General features: G+C 48.7%; 2 protein-coding genes across 2 annotated transcripts; one reads left to right on the forward strand and one right to left on the reverse strand.

Moving 5' to 3' along the window:
* Window positions 1-35: 35 nt before the first annotated feature.
* Window positions 36-5878, reverse strand: LOC120686995 (TORTIFOLIA1-like protein 2). Its single transcript, XM_039969146.1, has 8 exons — window positions 5620-5878; window positions 4224-4998; window positions 3640-3834; window positions 3446-3548; window positions 2159-2802; window positions 785-1492; window positions 517-698; window positions 36-418 (listed from the first exon to the last, which is right to left on the reverse strand). Exons 2-8 carry the CDS (start codon window positions 4848-4850, stop codon window positions 361-363), a joined length of 2517 nt encoding a protein of 838 aa, XP_039825080.1. The 5' UTR covers window positions 4851-4998; window positions 5620-5878; the 3' UTR covers window positions 36-360.
* A 3700-nt stretch (window positions 5879-9578) lies between these two features.
* LOC120687027 (transcription termination factor MTERF2, chloroplastic-like) lies at window positions 9579-19207 on the forward strand. Its single transcript, XM_039969148.1, has 8 exons — window positions 9579-10241; window positions 10759-10896; window positions 10991-11236; window positions 11333-11446; window positions 11886-12068; window positions 17501-17718; window positions 18071-18540; window positions 18656-19207. The coding sequence occupies exons 1-7, from the start codon at window positions 9642-9644 to the stop codon at window positions 18399-18401; spliced, it is 1830 nt and encodes a 609-aa protein (XP_039825082.1). The 5' UTR covers window positions 9579-9641; the 3' UTR covers window positions 18402-18540; window positions 18656-19207.
* Window positions 19208-19657: the final 450 nt, after the last annotated feature.

Genomic DNA, 19657 nt, shown 5'->3' on the forward strand with positions numbered 1-19657 from the left:
TAGGTAATAGATGATTCATAAACATCTGTACGACCTTGTCAACAAGCATCAAGCACAAAACTCATAAGCTCCTAGTCATGCCAAACGGCAAATGGAAATTCGGACTTACAACACAGAGCTCAAACACAGATGTTTTCAACTAGCAAACTATCAATTGTTAAGCAGAAATCTTCGGGTCTTTCACACACAAATCAAACAGATCATACAGCATCATAAAGGTTGTAGGGCTACAAGAAAAAGAAATTGAGGTCACTAAAGCACTGCTTCGTCCTTTATCTGAAAAGAACACTGCTTCGTGGTCTGAGCATACACTAGATTACATCATTGCAATTTGCTACATCTCTAATAGTGACAAATATTTCACATCGCAGTGGCCATGATACCTTCATTTCCTCGGCACACTCTAGCTGAAATTTTCCTACAGAAGCAGAATGATGCGTCAGGAATACAAGACGTTCAGATGTAGTAGAACTGATGAGACATGTCTGATCACTGCCAATGGGCAATGAACATTACCTGCACGGGCCAACCTCAAAAGCTTTGGTCAGTTTAAATGCAAGCTGTGCAATGGCAATCCTAATGGCTGGTTCTGTAGAACCACTTGTTGCAGCTTCCTCCAATGCAGAAAGAAACTCCTTTTGTGCTCTCACAGATGCAAAAGGTTGACTTGGCTTATAAATTGTGCTTAAATCTGCTAACTGGGCAAGCAATCCAAATTTGTAATGAGTAAGTTGCAGCTTTTCAGACTTGGGCATTACTGTAAAACAAATTATAGTCAACTTACCTGTTGCAGCCAAGGCAGCGCCAAGTCAAAAAACTTTTTATTAAGAAATTGGCCAGTTATAACCCTTAGAAGTTCATTTGCTGTCTCACAGGACAACTTCTCAAGAACTGGTCCAGTTCTATCCATTAGGTCAATCAGATCATCATAATCACCACAGTTTAGGGCTTCCATGTATGCAGGCTCAATGTCTCCAGTACCTTGAAACTCACCAGGCTGATTAGAGGCACACAATGCATTTTGCATTTCAGGTTGCTCACAGGAACTGGTAAATGAAACTGGCAAAGTCCCTTTAACCATGGATGCTTGACTTCTCGCTGAGCTTGGACCGTATCTTCCCAGGTTACTCTCTGAGCTCACAAGCCCAGGCTTCCTAAATCTGCTGCGAGAATTATCCTTTGGAAATTCAGCTCCCTCTTTAGTGCACATGTTTGAGCCCTTCGATGGTAGATCATGCATCCACTTCTTCTCATGTTTCAAGTGTGAAATTGGTGGTGGCTTGTAGTTAGCACCCACAGATGATCTAGATGTAGAAGTAGAAAGCCTGGGTGAAGAAGAAATGCTTTGGTTCTTAAAAAACTTGGAACCAGGAAGATGATACCGGCTTTCACTCTGAGTTATTGTATACACAGTTTTGTCTACAGCATTCTCCAAATTGTGCACCTTCAAATTTAGCACTGACATGTTCTTCACAGAGTTGGACATGAATTCCTACAATTAATCGAGGGGAGTAAGCATTTGACAAAAGATATGAATTCGCTTCTTTTTAATACATACATGTCTTCATCTGTACTTGCATATACTACTTTCTCCATTCCAAAATGTAGGTCGTTTTTGCTTTTCTAGATTCATAGTGTTTGCTATGCATCTAGATATAACGAATCTCTAGGTACGTAGCAAAATTTATGAACCTAGAAAAGTCAAAATGACATACATTTTGGAACGGAGGGAGTACATGGCTTTTTCCTACATGATGCGGACATGCAGTGGCATGGAAAAAATTGACAGAATTTGAAGATGACCAACCTTACCGTCAACATACATTGCCATTTTTACTTAAATTGGTAAGTGCAGAGTTTGCAGAAAGAAAAATGCCAAAATAAGACCACATTCACAGTTCAGGGTGCCAGTGTTCAACAAAATTATAAATAATCAGGAATCCTAACAATATAGAAGGCTAGTACAAGAACGTAAAGTGTATAGTGCAGAACTGTTGAAATGATATTATGCACCCCGTGACTAGAATCATAGCCTAGCATTAAAACGTACAAGATTACCACACTGCAATATAAATATACTTATGCCATATTAGGTAAATATAAAATATAGACACAAACCAAATCGGCAAGATCTTCACTACTCAAATATGACAATTACCTGCAACATGTCAAAAAGATTTGTTTGCTTCCTTTCCATCTCTTGAAGTTGCTTCCTAATAAGTGCCAATTCATTCATGGCATTCAGACAACAACTATGTGTGCCATGTGCAGTAACATCTGTAACTGTTGAATCTATGCTCTTACTCTCTCGACCCCTAGGACATCGTTCAGCAACCTGTGTGGATTCACAATCTTCAATGCATTCCTGAGTAGTAGTGACATGCTTTGTCTCACAACTCCTGCTGGCTACTTCTGATACAGAGGAACATTCTTGTTTATCATCCTCAGTGTCATAGTCAAACTTACTGTCTTCATCAACAATTTCATGTGCATTTCTCTTTGCATCTTTTAGGAAGCAGACTTTACTGCAACTCTTCTCATCAATATCAACCAATGGCATCATATTCTGCTTCGGAACGGACACCTCAACACGCCAGTCACCAGACTTCAAGTGGTGCACTTTTGCAGCATTGTTTAGGGCTGTTTTGTTGATGGACAAAGGAGATCTCCGCTTTGCTGAATTGATAGAACTGCCACTGATAACAGATACAGAAGGCCCAAGATCTGTTCTCCTAAAAGAAGTATCTCTTGATCCACCATCATGTATACCTCTGGCATCATGATGGTCACCAAAGAAGTTCTCTGTGAGAAAAAAAAAATGATAGGCAATAGAAACTAAGCTGATTGTGTGACTTTGGTTAACGGCAGAAAAAAAGCTAGAAATAATGCAGAGGTCATGTAACAAATAATTTAGTAGAAGGATCTTCATTAGTGAGCAGCATCACACGTTAACCGCTAACTATAAGAAGGCAATAACATGGTATTGTGGTATTCTTGGATGACCATTTAAACACACGATAAACTTGAAAAATAGAAGCCAGAAATAAAAGGTTAGCATCCATATTAGCAATCATCTAAGAGCATTAGCATTGCTGCCTTGGCACCTAGAGTAATTTTTTAGTTATTTGATTCTTTTGGTTGAAGATTCTAGAATTAAGATGCATAATCCTGGTTCCTGGAAGAGTCAACAAACAAGAAGAGAGGTGCTTGCATATAGCTACATCAGGTGAGTTTGATTAGCTTTATATTTGGTAATAGAACAAATTTCTTAATGAGGTGAATGAACAAGTACGATATGTGTATGCTAAGTGCTAATTTTTAACATAAAATATTAAAATAAGATAAGGATTAGCATATTTGAAAGCAATTAACAAATAAAAATAGTGTTATAACTGTTTTGCTCACATCGACTGTAAAATGTAAATTAAAGGAACATCTTCTGTACCTTTTGTTGACGATCCAGCTTCCGATGGTTCAGGAGTATGAGACCCTGGAATAGCTTTCCACAACTGAATTGCATGTATAATGGCATCTCGTACTGGTTTTACCTATAATAGGAGGCATGAAGTCAGTAAATCATTAGAAAAATATGTTACAGCTTAACTTGCACAGGTACAATGGAGAGAAGGGATAAGGTACCTTATCAAATTTACTACGCTCAAGGGAGCGAAGGCAGGAAGTTCTGAAAGAGGCAACTAAATACCCAGAACTGACAGCAATACTTGAAAGAGCTAGAGAGGCAGCCTTCCTTGTATTCCAGTCACTACTCTTCAGTGCATCCATAATACTTGTTAGAGCTGATGATAATGCCTGCTCCGTAGAAGCGCCTTCAGCCTGAAAAGCGGGAGCAAAGAAAAAAAAAGACAGCAACACAATGTAAGATCCTACTGGCAGTTACAAGCTGTGGAAGTGGAACCAATTGCCAAGTTGAAGATGATGATTAAGAAGTATTGCTGAATTTACAGTGTATAGATACCAGTCAACCTAGCAACCTGATGCATGATCTAGACTCAAAGAAGCAATAAAGACATTTGACTTTGTAGGAAGACTGCAGTATTTTCTGTGGCAAACTGAGCAACCATAAAATAACATGTATTCACACAGAAGAATGCTTCTGTCTAATGGTACTAATTACAAGGTCAGGTGAACAAGGTATTCTGTAGACATAAAAGAGTATGTCTAGAGTGGAATGGCATTGGTTACACAAAAGCAGGAATTCAAACCTGAATAATGCTTCTTATCAATTCAATTGCAGCAGGCTTTGCCATGAAATGAGGATTCTTGAGCAGCTTAACAACACGGACAAGCATCTGCGGGAGAACAGGTCCAGGGAAGTAATTGCTCTCATCTATAACCTTCGCCAAACACAATGCTGCCCCAGCCTGAACATATCTATTCTGTTCACCCAATGATTCAAACAGGGGGCGCACCAATGCCACCAATGCTGAACCACCATCCCCATAACTTCTAGTGCACATTGCAAGGGTACCACAAGTGTCAACACATGCATCTCTAACAACTGAGTCAGTGTCTTTCAGGCGCTTAACTACACTGGAAACCATTTTCGCCATGTGTGGTGCCAGTAGGTTCCCATGCAAGCGTGCTAGTGTCCCAATCACCTTGATGCACTCCTTCCGGACTGCACTCTTCTGCTCAGCATCAGTGTCAATCACACATGATAAGAAGGGGCCGATCATATCAGGGGTCAGGGTATCCGCCATCTTCTCGAGCTCATCTAATCCAATCTGGTAAGTGTCTCTGTCAGCAATCTTGTTAACAGCTTGGACCAGCCTGTGCTTCAGCTCAAATACGGTCTTGCCCTTCGAAGTAACCGCACTGGACTTCATCATGGCAGTCTAATGCTCTCACAAGATACGGCTCCGTGAACAAATTAGCAGGGAGCTCACAGGAAAACGTACAAGGAGAGGGACGGTGCCTTCTCCACCAGGGGAACAGTGACTGTGTTTCGTGCAGCTTCCCCACCCATTCCTTACCTGTCTGTAACACAAAACGCACATGTACTCAAAATGAGAGATCAGGTGTATACACCTAAGAGGTAAATTGGAGTATTCAGTAAGAGAATGACAAATTTGAGCTCCGAAAACTATCAGATTATCGTACATTAAGATCGAATCCGTGCTCATCAAACAGTTGGTGCTTAATTGCCCGGAAAATCAACACTAGTTCGATTCAGAAATGCATCAGAACGGAATTTAACTGACTAAAAACCAGCCAACCAAAACTGAACGGCCAGTGACTAGAGTTGAGCACCACCACACCCCCGTATCGCGCTTTACACTTGCACATCGCACGAACTGCTGAACATCACTACATCAGAACAGATAAACCCTTGGAACCTAGAGATCAGAGAGCAATTGGAGCCCATCCGTGCGAAAGACAAAATCGCACACGAATGCCGCCTAAAAAAACAAAGCATAATATTGCCACCAAATCATTGGGGAGAGAAATTTGAAACCGCCGGTACCCATTCCCCTCTCCCGCACCTCACAGACCCCCAAAAAAATTCACACAAAAAAAAACTGAATCACGTAGCGAAATTAAGACTTGCGCTAAGCGCAGCCGCGTGAGACAAGCAGGTGCAGGAGGAACGACACATACGGCGAGCGGGGGCGGCGGGGATCCTCGGAGATCTCTCCGCGCGTGCGAGAGCCCGCCCGGAGGAGCTTGAGCGCCGCGCAGGCAGGCTTGGAATGGAAGCCTCGCCTCTTCCGTTCCGGTACTAGTAGCGATCTGAATTCCAAACTTACCACGCGGTAATCATGTAAATTGGCAGGCCTTTTCACTTTCTCTCTCTCTCGCTCACACCGAGGAAGAGGGGGAAGGAGGAGAGCGCCAACTCCGAGGACCAGTAGTCTTCCCCCTCCGCTGACCTCTCTGTCTCCGAGGCGGTATCACCGAGGGACGGCCTCTGCTCACCCACGCCATTATCTCCCTGACAGGTGGGGCCGGCGGAGAGTGAGCCCACACGTCATGATAGAGGCGTTGGGGGCTTCTGTGAGCTGAGCGATGGGGAAGTCGATCGAGGTGGCGAGTTGCCGCAGCTTTCGCGCTTGCGGGCGCCGCGATTCGAAATTTCACGCCCAAGGGCCTCGCTCCTGGCATGTGGGCCACCGTAACGTGGACCCACGACTCAGTGACTGCGGGCTCTCGGATATTCCCACGTGTTTGAATCCTGCCGCTAGAGGACAGATGCGGGAGCGCATGCGGGCGTGGTGCTGTGAGACGACAGACAGGTCCGGGCCCACAGGCAAGTGAGACATTTTTTCGAACTGATCCATCCGAAGCGTGGGGTAGTTTTTTTTTTTTTGAGAAACCGGGATAGTTTTTCATTCAAGGTTTTGGTGATTACAGCTCATACAAAGACACCCTTGATAAAAATAAAAAATACATTCAGGTCCTTGTAACCCTCTCCCGGTGTTCCTCGCCACTAACGACCGGAATCCATGGCCTGGAGCCGATCCCCCTACCGGCGAAGAGACAAAACTTTTAATCGCCGTCTTGAGTAGCACATCAATGACATGCTTTCTTGGCACTGAACGCCCCGGCTTCCAAAGATGGCCGATGGCCATCGCAACGCCAGCCTTTGAGAAATCTGACACCCCAGTGGCCGCCAGAACTCGCAGCACGCCGGCCGACGGAGCACCCAACAGGGGAGCTGAACCACCAACGCAGGTGGTAGGCAGAAACCAACCCGGTTTCATCGAGTCGGTAGATACAAACCTCCAAAAGAAGACTCCTTGGAGGTACAGAAATCCGGTGAAAACAAAACCGGCAAAAGCATCTAAACTCCTCCAGCCAGGTATGTTGTAGGAAACGGATTCAGCGCCTCTCTTGACAAGAAAATTACAGAGACCCCAAAGAAGCACACAGGAGATTTGAACCTCGACGCAGATGAAGGATAACAGAAAAGAAATCGCCAAAGTCAAACCCCCAACAAAAGAGAGCCTCGATGTACATCTCTCGCTCAGGAAGCACCACTGTAATCCAGCCCCCAACAACAAATCCCATACCAGAGAAGCTTGGCAAAAGATCCAACCTAACCCTAGCTCGACTAGATCTGAGAGAAAACTAAGTTCTCCAAATCCATCGAGTACAGACCACTGCAACTCGCCACTGGCGTCGAAGAACTCACCAGCGAGGCAGAGAAGGAGCTGCAGGCACTTATTCCACAGCAGCAGCGTCGCCTCCGCCCTGCGACCACCACCGATTGGAACTAAACTACCCTTAGTAGATAGTATATACCACGGCAACCTCAATCCCCGTTCCCCATCCTCTCCGGCGCCAAATCGGCCACCGGATTGGAGGGGGAACGGAGGAAATCGGCGCCGGAAGCTTGTCGCCTGCTTTTCGCCTCTTCGCACCTGTAGCAGCGGAAGGAACGAGAAGTTGCTACTCTTTCCCGAGTCCATGACACGGGAAAGAGAAGCGTGGGGTAGTTGGGCGTAGATGCCAGCGGGCTGGACAAAGGCTGGCACGAGAGATGGGCCCATGGAGTTATATCTTTTCTTGGTCACTCACATGCCGGCCCATCCCGACGCGGCCCGGAATTCGAAAGTTCCATCAGAGCCACAACTTGCTGCTCAATTACAATCAGTCCCCTTCCTTCTTTCCCCTTTGCTACAGTAGCGAGCGCAGGCGGAAGGTGATTTCTTGGCTCCGGCTTTGATTCGATTGCTTCCCCCTCCTCTCCGGCGTCCTCGTCGGCGCCGGAGAGGGAGGGGAAGCCGAATCGGCCGGGGGCGGTATAGTTTCTAGTCCTAGGTTAGGTGTTAGGCTAGGGTTAGAATAAAGAGTCAGCGGTGGCTTCTCCGCCGGGTGACGGTGCTTTCTCCGTCGTCGTTGGCGTCGTCCATGGTGATGACGGCTCGATGATGGAGCTTTTGGTCCTCCTGACCAATTTCGGCGAGGTGTTCTTCGTTGTTTGGTCGGTGAGGTTTGTTTCCCTTCGATTTGCGATCGGATGGGATTTATCTTCCGGGTTTTCTTCCTCTGCGGAGATGGCTTTGTATCGGGGCAGCAGCTTCCTTGCGGAGCTGGTTGCTTCTTTCCCTTGCCAGCGCTGGAAAGGTAGCGCCGAAGCTCGTTCAGCGTCTTCGATTCGTCGTCGGGGTGGTTCGGCGGCGATGTCTCATGCGGCATCTTCCAAGGTTTGGAGCTTCTTTTCGGTGTTGGCTTGTGGATCTTGCTCTGAAGCTTCAGTTCCTCGCGTTGCTCTTCGTCTTGTTGCCGAGCGTCGTCATGGTGGCCGGCGGCGGAAGCGGCGGAAGGGACCGGAGCTGAAGAAGAATGGAGGACTTGGGTGTGTGCTCTACGTATTTTATGTATCTCTCAGGGGCCTTCGTGTAACTTGGGTTTGTACTGTGCTCTTCTGTGCAATATAATCCCATTCCGTTCGCAAAAAAAAAAAACTTGCTGCTCAATTCAAATGGATGATTTAGGTTTCGCATCAACATCAGTTCACAAGGTTATGTTCTACGATTAAAAAAAAGTTATGTTCTTGTGTCCATTTTGATCACGGTTGGCACTTGGCAGATTTCTCCTAGAGTCCTGCTAGTCGATAGCAGTATGTTCGCCTTCCTTCAGGTGTCGATCAAATTCAAATTAGATAGTGGTGATTTAGATCACCAGCTCTTCTATAGGAAACTGTATGTATCACCCATGCGCTGCGCGTATTTGTACATATGCTTGGATCAACTAGAAATTTCGAAATAGGGTTTCTAGCTTGTGAATTGTTAAAAATTGGATGGCGGAGAATTTTACGGTCGTTTGAGTCTTGAGTTGTTTTGGGATTCCTTATGTTCTAAATTTTCTCCAAGGTTTGTTCTGAAAATTTTTGGACGTGATTGGATAACTTTTCCTCCCTCATTAAAATATTTTTTCTCACCTAAACTAAATGTCATTACCACATCAACACTAAATTGCTTTGACTAAGACCAAGGATCAAAACTACACGATAAGAAATTTGCCATATTCAAACTTTGTACATTGTTAAAAATGGAGGTCAAATATAGGCAAACTGAAGAGTTGAGAAGCCAACTATGGGCTCCTACGGTGCTTGGACGAGTGTTGGACAGATGAATAAAGCACCTTCAGAAAGCTGATTCCTTAATTCTGCTCTCTTTTTTTTTTGAAATATTTAATCCTTCTCATGTAGTTCCTTCGCGAAATTATCTTATTTGATAATACGTTCCTAAAGAATCTTGTCATTTTAATACAAATCTACACTATAAAAACTGAGGAGTACGTTATTGCAAACAGAATATATTCTTTTGGCTATCAATTTATTGTGCAAACCCTTCTAGCAAAAAAAAAAGAAAAATCATTAACGACTTCTTCATAGGAACGGGAAGAAAAGAAATTGAAAATTCACTAAAACAAACTTTTGAAAGTATTATCATAAAAACAACAAGCTAAAATTCTTTCAAAAGACTAAAATTCGTAAAAGTTGGCTGGGGAAAACCCACTAATAAAGAAAATAATCGTGAATTTTTTGGGAAGAAAAGTGATTTCTCCGTCCCCGAAGTTTTTTCTCCATGGATAATGCACGCGGGAACGTTACAACTAGGGCGCGGGTATTCACACCTCTTCTTCCCCCGCACTCGTTCCCCTCCGCCGTGGCCATGGCCGCCGCCGCGGCAACTCTCCCACTCCTCCATCCTCCAGTTCCCAAACCTGCAACCCTGCAACTGCACGCTCTCCCACCTCGCACCCAACTCCACCCCAAAACGCACCGTCACCCTCTACCCCTCATCTTCCTCCTCCCGCGCCGCCGCCGCCACGGCGGCCCCATCGCCGCCTCCTCCACGGCCACGTCCTCGTCCACATCCGCCTCCTCCTCACCCGCCTACGACGCCCGCGAGGCGGAGGCCGCCGTCGCGGAGCTCCTCCGCGAGAGCGGCGCCTCCCCGGCCGACGCCGCCGCCATCGCCGCGCGCGCGCCGGCCTACGCCACCATGCTCGCCGACGGCGTCCGCGAGCTGGACGAGCTCGGCCTCTGGGCGTCGTGGAGCTCCGGTGCCGGGGCCCGGGTGGGCCGCGGCGGGGCCGTCGAGATGGACATGGGGAGGCTCGGGTTCCGGAGGAAGGTGTACCTCATGGGACGGAGCAGGCGCGACCACGGCGTGGTGCCTCTCCTTGAGAGCGTCGGGGTGCGGCTCTCCTCCGCAAAGCTCATCGCGCCGTATGTTGCGGCCGCTGGCCTCCCTGTGCTGATTGATCGGGTGAGAGTTAGCGCCAATTTGGGCTCAATTTGCTTGCATTCCGTGAGTTTCGTCTATAAGAAATGATACTTCACATTTGATCTGTATGATTTTGCTCAAATTTCGTACATGTTGTAAGGCATTAAACTTAAAAAAGGAGCACTCAAACTGATATATTACCTCCGAAAAGAAAAATGGTATTGTTCACAATCTCAGCTGCAAGCTTGTAGTCCTGCACAGAGCATGTGTTCAATTATGCGAGTCTTGCTCCTATTCTCATTAGCGCCATGAATCTCAACAGTCCACCATTTCCCCTATCATGTCAAGAAGACTGTTTAATGGAATCCTTAACATTAGAAATTTAGTTCAGGCACTAAGTTTTCATTAACACTAGTCCGTGGTGACATATATCTCTGGAGTCACAAATACAATGGATTATAGTGGTTAATATGTTTATTTAACAGTTGCAGTTGTGCTTGGCATTATAATATGTTCACTAGATCACTGTACCCATTTCTTATGGTTTATTCACATATAGGTTAAGTTTTTGAAGGAAATGTTATTTTCAAGCAGTGAGTATGCAGCAATAATTGGAAGGAATGCTAAGCGCATGATGACACAATTATCAATACCAGCAGATGATGCACTTCAAAGTACTTTATCATTTTTTGAAAAAGTAAGTTCCACAGTCCCGACTATTGTTTATCATTCAGTTTCATTGCACTGGGTATCAGAAGAAACTATATTTTTCTTGAACTCTGTTATTGCAGATGGAGGCTAGGTATGGTGGTGTTGGCATGTTGGGACATGGAGATGTGTCATTTCCTTATCTCATCGAATCATTTCCCATGCTACTTCTCTGCTCTGAGGATAATCATCTAAAGCCATTAATTGATTTTCTTGAGTACTATGGAATTCCAAAACCAAGGATTGCATCAGTTCTGCTGTTATTTCCTCCTATCATTCTTTCTGACATTGAAAATGATATCAAGCCGAGGATTCATGAATGGGAGAAGGTATTTGTGTTTGTGGGGACTATTGGAACCTTCTAGGTTGGTATTCACTTGAATATAATGCATTAATACTAACTATCCCATATCTAAATTTTCTAGGCTGGCATTGAACAAGAATATATTGGGAGGATGTTGCTGAAATATCCTTGGATCCTTTCAACAGGTGTGATAGAGAACTACAGGAGGATTCTTTCATTCTTCAACCGAAAAAAGGTAACTGAAAAAAAATTCTTGCTATGTATGTCTGAGGAGAAACTTACCCAGCATCGGCTGAGATGGTTTGGACATGTCCAACGAAGGCCTCCTGAGGCGCCGGTGCGTAATGTGGTTCTTGAGCGGGTCGATAATGTAAAGAGGGGTAGAGGTAGACCTAAACTGATGTGGGATGAGTCGGTTAAGAGAGATCTTAAAGATTGGAATATTTCTAAAGAGATAGCTTTGGATAGGAGCGCTTGGAGACTAGCTATCAATGTGCCTGAACCTTGAACTTATTTCTTTCGGGTTTCATCTCTAGCCTACCCCAACTTGCTTGGGAAAAAAGGCTTGTTGTTGTTGTTGCTATGTATGTCTGAATTCCCTGTTCATTTATTTACACTGTCCTTCCTTCTGTTTGCTGTTGCCAGGAGTAGTAAGTCAACTGTTTTGCTTTCAGATTTCTGGTACAGTCCTTGGTATTGCTGCGAAACGTTGGCCTCATATTATTGGCTGCTCCACAAAAAGAATGAATTCAATTCTGGAGTTGTTTGATGATCTGGGCATCAGTAAGAAAATGGTTGTTCCAGTTATTACATCCAGTCCACAGTTGCTGCTGAGAAAACCTAACGAGTTTCTGCAGGTGTGTAATCATTATTATAATTTCATTTACATATAATTCCATTAGGTAAAGGAAAAGCTTTATTTTGGTTGCTTATAATTTTCTTAACAAACTGGAACCAAACTTCTGTAAAACGAATAGTTTATTTGACTACCATCACCATCACGTCCTTTAAGTTGACATGGATGATACCTTTCATATATTTACATTGAGTTTTACAGATCTATTTTCCCAATGAGGCAAGATGAAATTACCTCGGATTAAGATTTATGGGGCATTTTAATTTAAAAAAAATGATTTATGGGGCATGACGCATGAATGCAGTGGACAATAACTCAATATCTAATATTTTAGGTCTATCTGTGATACGGCAGGACCTTTATTAATAGAACTCACGAGGATAGCTTACAGATAGATGCAAGTTAACCCAGATCGCCCTCCCTTGGAGGCTCTGATCTCTTTTGGGTTCTCTCCTTGCTTACAGACTCCAACACACGCACGACATATATAGAAACTAACAAGCTAACAACCCTGATCCTGCCAACACTTATCCAACTAACCCTCCTATTCGGCCGGCGCTGCAGCTGCCGATCCCGTAGCTCCCGTGCGTCTGCGCCTGGAATACGTACGCCCAACAAACGCGTCCACAACACTTCCGCCCTCCTTGCGAAACAGCTCGTCCTCGAGCTGAAACTCCGCATGCTCCTGCGTGAACTCAGTGAGCTTCTCCCATGTAGCGTCACCTGCAAGACGCCCAATCCACTGAATCAGCACCTCCCAGTTGCCGCGGTTCAGCCGGGCGCGAATAGCCTTTGCTGGAGTAGGAAGAACTCGGCCGTGGTTGATAGGCGGCAGCTGGACGATCTCCGCCAGTGGTGCACCCACGTACTTCTTCAGGAACACCACATGGAAGACGGAATGAATGCGGGAACGCGGAGGCAACTCCAACTTGTAGGCCACCGGACCGATGCGCTCCAGAACGCGATACGGCCCATAGAATCGTGGTGCCAACTTGCCTGCAGACTTGTCAATGATGGAGGCGGCGAGGCGCTGGTGAAGCCAAAGCCAAACCCAATCCCCCACCTGTAATTCAACTTCCCGATGTTGACGATCATGTTGTGCCCGCATCAAGTCCTGGGCGTGCAGAAGCGGGTCCCTGACGTCGACGAGGAACTCGTCGCGGTCCATGAGCTGCCTCTCCACAGCAGGCAGCTTGGCGAGCCCCGGCTCATAGGAGAGCAGCGATGGTGGGGGCCGGCCATACACCACTTGGAATGGAGTGGTCTTCAAGGCCGTCTGGAAGGATGTATTGTAGCAATACTCGGCCCACGGCAACCACCGCAGCCAGCTCTTGGGCCTGTCACAGGCGAGGCAACGCAGGTAGACGCCGATGATCCTGTTGGTCACCTCGGATTGGCCATCCGTCTGTGGATGGAAGGCCGTGCTCAGACGCAGCTTGACGCCCACCAAGCTGAACAACTCCGTCCAGAACGCACTCGTGAATACAGGATCACGGTCGCTGACGATGGAGCAAGGCACACCATGGAGGCGCACGATGTTGTCGAAGAAGGCACGTGCCACAGAGATCGCCGTGTACGGGTGGCCGAGGGCGATGAAGTGCGCATATTTGGAGAAGCGGTCGACGACGGTGAGGATGACGGACTTGCCGCCCATGCACGGAAATCCCTCGACGAAGTCCATGGCGATGTCCGCCCAGACCGAGCTCGGCACCTCCAGAGGTTGAAGAAGGCCAGCGGGATGGAGGTGTTCTGTCTTGTTTCGCTGACAGACCGAGCACCCCTTGATGTAGTCGCGTACCAGGCGCATAGCGTGAGGGTTGTAGAAGGACGCGCGAGGACGATGGAGTGTCTTCTGAATCCCCTCATGGCCGGTGCCGTGGGCTGTGGCCAGGAGCTGAGGCCAGAGCGCGGACGACGTCGGCACGAAGATGCGGCCGTCGTGGAGTACCAGGCCGTCGACGATCGTCCAGGCCGCCGATGCCTCGCCTTGCTCGATCTGCTGCTTGGCGGTGATGACCTCCGGCAGGTGTTCCGCCTCACGGCGAAACTCGTCGAAGAGGAGGAAGGTCGGGGACGAAACAGCGCAGGTGACCACGGCGTCCTCGTCCCGGCGCGACAAGGCATCCGCCACGGTATTGTTCTTGCCTGGATTGTACTCCACAGTAAAATCATACCCAAAAAGCTTGCTTACCCAAGTATGCTGAGGGATGGTAGACAAGCGTTGATCCAAGAGATACTTGAGGGAGTAGTGATCCGTGCGCACGACGAACGGTCGCGCCCACAGATACGGATGCCAGTGCTTCACCGCCTTGACCAAGCCGATGAGTTCGCATTCGTACGCCGCGAGTTTCGCGTGCTGGGGCGCGACAGGGCGGCTGTAGAACGCAATGGGTCCGCTGTCTTGGTGTAGCACCGCACCAAAACCAGACCCGGAAGCATCACAGTTGACGACGAAGCTTTGGTCGAAGTCCGGCAGCTGGAGTGCCGGCCCCCTGGTCAGCGCCTGCTTGAGCGCATGGAAGGCTGCGTCGGCCTCCTGCGACCAGAGGAAAGCCTCCTTGAGAAGCTTTGTGAGGGGCTGCTCGACGACGCCATAATTCCGCACGAATTTGCGGTAGTAGCCGGTGAGCCCGAGGAAGCCCCGCAAGGCGCGCACCGTCGTCGGGGTCGGCCAGGCCACGACCGCCTCAACTTTCACCGGGTCCATGGTCACGCCATCGCCGTTGATGATGTGGCCGAGGTAGTGCACCGCCTGCTCACCGAAGGTGCACTTGCTTTGCTTGATGGCGAGGTGGGTTCGCGCGCAGGATGTTGAAGACCGCGCGCACGTGCTGAAGATGTTCGGTCCAAGTGGCGCTGTAGATGAGGATGTCGTCGAAGAAGACGAGGACGAAGCGGCGCAGGAAGTCGTGCAGGACGCCGTTCATCATGGCCTGGAACGTGGAGGGGGCGTTGGTGAGCCCGAACGCCATCACCACGAACTCGAAGTGCCCATGGTGCGTCCGGAATGCCGTCTTGGCGATGTCGTCGGGGTGCATGAGGACTTGGTGGTAGCCGCTGCGCAAGTCAAGCTTGGTGAAGAAGCGCGCACCACGGAGCTCGTCGAGGAGCTCATCGACGACCGGGATCGGAAACTTGTCTTTGACGGTCTTGGCGTTGAGGGCGCGGTAGTCGACGCAGAAACGCCACGTGCCGTCCTTGCGAACGAGCAGCACTGGCGACGAGAACGGCGACATGCTAGGGCGGATGATCCCTTGTCGGAGCATGTCGGCGCATTGCTTCTCGATCTCGTCCTTGAGCAACTGCAGGTAACGATAGGGGCGCACCGCGACCGGGGGCGTGCCTGGAAGCAAGTGAATGCGGTGATCGGAAGCACGGGCCGGCGGCAAACCTTGCGGAGTCGCGAAGATGTCGGCGAAATCGGCGAGTAGGAGTTGCAACAGGTTGCCGAAGTCGAGGGTGCGGGCGTGGACGCCGGTTGGCGCGTCGAGGCCGTGCCACTGCACGCGATGGTCGACGCGCCAAAACGACATGGACTGGCGCTCCAAATCCCAGAGCACGGGTCCTAGGGTGCGCAACCAGTGGCAGCCCAGGACCATCTCGTGTCCTCCAAGCGCGATGACGAAGAAGTCGATGGAGAAGCGCTCGTCGCCGATGAGGACTGGAACAGCAGTGCAGACACCGGCGTAGGGAACGCGGTCGCCGTTCGCGACGCCCACGGTCATGCCGGGTCGCGGGGTCGGAACGAGGCCGACGCGATGGGCCGCCTCTTCTGCAATGAAGCAGTGCGTGGAGCCGGAATCCACCAGCGCACGCAGCTCGCCGGAGGACAGCACGACGCGGAGCTGCATGGTCTTGCTGGAGGCGATGCCGGTGATGGCGTTGGCGGAGATCTGCACGTTGTCGCTGTCGAAGTCGTCGAGCTCCGTCTCGCCTTCGACCTCCAGTAGGTAGATGCCGCGCATGGTGCACTCCTTGAGATGCTCGCGTGTGAACTTGGCTGGGCAGTTGAAGCAGAGGCCTTCCTCCCGCCGCTTGGCCATCTCTTTCGGGGGTGAGCCGCGAGAAGCGCGCGCCGGGTGCTGGCCGTGGACGAGACCCCTGCTGCGGCGTAGAGTTGGGTGTGGTAGCCGGCGGCGAGTTGGCGAAGCGTTGAGGCGACGTCGTCGACGACGTGGAGCGTGACGGCGCGGGCCGGTTCGAGCTGCGCGTGGCGGCGGACGGCGCCGCGTCCGTGATGGTGAGCCGGCGCTCGAAAGCCCGGGCAAGGCCCATGGCGTCTTCCAGGGAAGAAGGTCGCTGGAGTTCGACGTCGACGCCGAGCGGGTCGCCGAGGCCGGCCGTGAAGATCGCAATCTGTTGCGGCTCCGTCACGTCGGCGCAGCGGGCGAGGAACGTGAGGAATTGCTCCTGGTAGTCGGCCACCGAGCCCGTGCGCTTGACGTTGATGAGCTCGCCCAGCGGATTGCTGCGTGTCGGAGGGCCGAAGCGGAGGTTGACGAGCTCGACGAAGCGCGGCCAGGTCGGCACACCTTGGTTGCGCTCCAGATGGTAATACCACTGTTGGGCGATGCCCTCCAAGTGGTAGGTGGCAAGCCAGACCTTGTCGTCGTCGGTGGACTGGGCTTGACGGAAGAACTGCTCGCAACGATGAACCCATGTGATCGGGTCTGACGTTCCGTCGAACATGGGGAAGCGAAGCTTGTGTGGTGTTGACGGCGAGAAGGACGAGCCGACGACGTTCTTGCCCTTGGCGCCCGCCGCGGATGATCCGGCGTGCTCCATCCGCTCGGACTGGACGTTGTTGACGGCGACGTGGAGGCGGGCTTGGTCGACCTTCAGCGAGGACACCTCGCCTTCGACGGCCGTGACTTTGGTGAGGATGCTGTTGATCAACTCCTTGAGCTCGGAGTTGGAGGGTTCAGCCATGGCGGCCGGGCGTGCGCAGATGAGGGTGGGATGGGTGGGAGGCGTGGTGGAAAAAATTGGCTCTGAATACCAAGATGATACGGCAGGACCTTTATTAATAGAACTCACGAGGACAGCTTACAGATAGATGCAAGTTAACCCAGATCGCCCTCCCTTGGAGGCTCTGATCTCTTTTGGGTTCTCCTTGCTTATAGACTCCAACACACGCACGACATATATAGAAACTAACAAGCTAACAACCCTGATCCTGCCAACACTTATCCAACTAACCCTCCTATTCGGCCGGCGCTGCAGCTGCCGATCCCGTAGCTCCCGTGCATCTGCGCCTGGAATACGTACGCCCAACAAACGCGTCCACAACAATCTGTAACTGTATCCACAGTAGGCACATTTATATCCATAGTTGGGGATGGTTTTGTGTCTTGAGTTGTTGCTTTTATACATCTTCGATGCTCCATCCTCCAATTACTGTTATCTTAGTAACTGTTCTGCCTTGTGTGTCAGATTGTTTTCTTTTTCAGGGAAATGGGTTTTGATAAGGAAACAGTGGGAAAGATTTTGTGTCGTTCTCCCGAAATATTTGCTTCAAACATGGAAAGCACCCTCAAGAAGAAAATTGACTTTCTTGTTGACTTTGGTGTTTCCAAACATCATCTTCCTCGCATCATAAGGAAGTATCCAGAGATTTTATTGCTGGACATAAATCATACTTTGCTTCCCAGGTATGACTGCAACTTCGTGTGATAGAAAAATAATCCCAGATAGACATTTTATATTGCAAAACTTATTTCACCTCTTAATCAAGCCATGGTCTATTTTGAGTTTTCTGCAAGCTTTGGTGCCATTATTGCTAATGATTCTTTGTTTTGCAATCTTGGATGCTCTTTAGTTATTTTGGTCAGTTTCATAATCCACTTGTACACTCAATTTCTTACTCCTGGTACTTAATTTCTTATTCAACCATTGCTGTACGTTTTTCCTAAAGTTTAACCATGTGATTTTCATGTGTCAAGTATGTTGTCAAGATCTTTTCATAAGTGCTTGATACATGTAACTTTATTTCAATGTTTACAGAATGAACTACCTGTTGGAGGTGGGTTTGTCCAAGAAAGACGTGCGCTCAATGATCTTTAGATTTTCCCCACTTCTGGGTTACAGTATTGAGTTTGTTATGAAACCAAAGCTTGAGTTTCTGTTAAGGAGCATGAAGAAACCACTTAAAGCAGTTGTAGAATATCCTAGGTACTTCAGTTATTCACTGGAAAGGAAGATAAAGCCGCGTTTTTGGGTCTTACAGAGTAAAAACATAGACTGCAGTTTGACAGACATGCTTGCAAAGAACGATGAACTTTTTGCTGAAGAGTACTTGGGAACAGGAGGATTACTTCAGAAACCTCTACCTTGAAGCAAAGGCAGTTGATTTCTGGACTAATGAAGGGCTAGCCATGCAATGCACCATGCCTGAACTGTACAGCTTTATGCTTCCACAGAGGAGGCTGTTTTTCAGATGGGAGTCCACTTTTCCAGTACTCGGTATTAATGAGGTAACACACTACACATGAAGTTGCCTTAACAATCAAGGTGATGAACACCTTGGTTTGTCGCAAATCAAAGTTTCTTGCTGGCATGCTAATTTGTGTTGGCATATTGTTCTTTCAGGTTCAGGGCTTCAGGCAAACAGGGGAAATTTGCAAAATAATGTGGCTTGCAGCTAGGAACAGATGGAAAAGGGTGCTCAACAATCTACATATCTATTGTGTGAATGGCTACAGGAATCAGTGCAGGCCATAGTCCTCGAGGAATTATTGGTTATGCAACCCGTAGTCCCCATCATCTCTTTCTCATGGAATGAAAGCCGCTCAATGGCCTCCCATCCTGCGTTTACGCCAATCTGGGCTGAGGGCTGACCCAAAGGTGGTTGCCACTACATTGACCAGCTACGTCAGGGCGTTAGTGTTTCACTTCCTGAACATCGCTGAGATGCCAAATGCAATGCTGTGCTGCTTCCTTGGAACGACCTGCCTGTATTTTCGTTTTTGACAGTGAAAATGTATATGGACGACCAGCCCGTGATTGCGAGTAGATGGTCAAATCACGATTGTGTTTTCCCCGGATCAAATGAATCAGGACATGCCTGTACGAGTACGAAACATATGATTATCTTGCAGTAAAGCTGTAAGGCCTGGTAATATGTAGTGATTTGTGATGCTATTCCCAGTCCTGACTCGTGAGCTCGAAACAGTTGTGCCTGCACTTCCTAGCATCTAAGGATCGTCAGTTCTTCCTCAACCTGGGCACCGATCGGTAGCCGGTCTTGAAAGCCAGCAAAAGTTATTGGCGCATACTGTGAAATCTTAACCTAAACAAGATCATCTGCATGGGTGCCACTTTAACTATGTTGCGCTTTAACTTATCTCGTATCTATTTGGACCCCAGCTGGCGTCTCATCGTCATCGGCGCGCTCCCTCGCCTGGGACATGATGAGTTGATGCCATCGCTGGGTCCTGGGTGCGAATGCGAGGCACAGAAGCAGCCGGCCGTCGAGTCCGCCGGCGGCGCACCGGACCTCCTCGCAGGCTTCGGCGCACCGACCCTTCGCACGGCGTGTGCGCCGCCGCCCGGCATCCGCAAGACCATGCTCACCGAGTGACCATCAAGGCC

Source organism: Panicum virgatum, chromosome 2K (assembly GCF_016808335.1).
Source record: "Panicum virgatum strain AP13 chromosome 2K, P.virgatum_v5, whole genome shotgun sequence".
Taxonomy (NCBI): Eukaryota; Viridiplantae; Streptophyta; class Magnoliopsida; order Poales; family Poaceae; genus Panicum; species Panicum virgatum.

What these genes read in the sequence shown, in the direction of transcription:
- LOC120686995 (XM_039969146.1), bottom strand. Translation starts at nt 4,850, where the DNA reads ATGATGAAGTCCAGTGCGGTTACTTCGAAGGGCAAGACCGTATTTGAG. An exon ending in AGCTGGATCGTCAACAAAAG is followed by an intron (nt 2,803 to 3,445) that starts GTACAGAAGATG and finishes TTTTTCTCACAG; the next exon opens with AGAACTTCTTTGGTGACCAT. An exon ending in TTTGAGGTTGGCCCGTGCAG is followed by an intron (nt 419 to 516) that starts GTAATGTTCATT and finishes CTGCTTCTGTAG; the next exon opens with GAAAATTTCAGCTAGAGTGT.
- LOC120687027 (XM_039969148.1), top strand. Translation starts at nt 9,642, where the DNA reads ATGGCCGCCGCCGCGGCAACTCTCCCACTCCTCCATCCTCCAGTTCCC. An exon ending in GGATTCATGAATGGGAGAAG is followed by an intron (nt 11,237 to 11,332) that starts GTATTTGTGTTT and finishes TAAATTTTCTAG; the next exon opens with GCTGGCATTGAACAAGAATA. An exon ending in CATTCTTCAACCGAAAAAAG is followed by an intron (nt 11,447 to 11,885) that starts GTAACTGAAAAA and finishes TTTTGCTTTCAG; the next exon opens with ATTTCTGGTACAGTCCTTGG.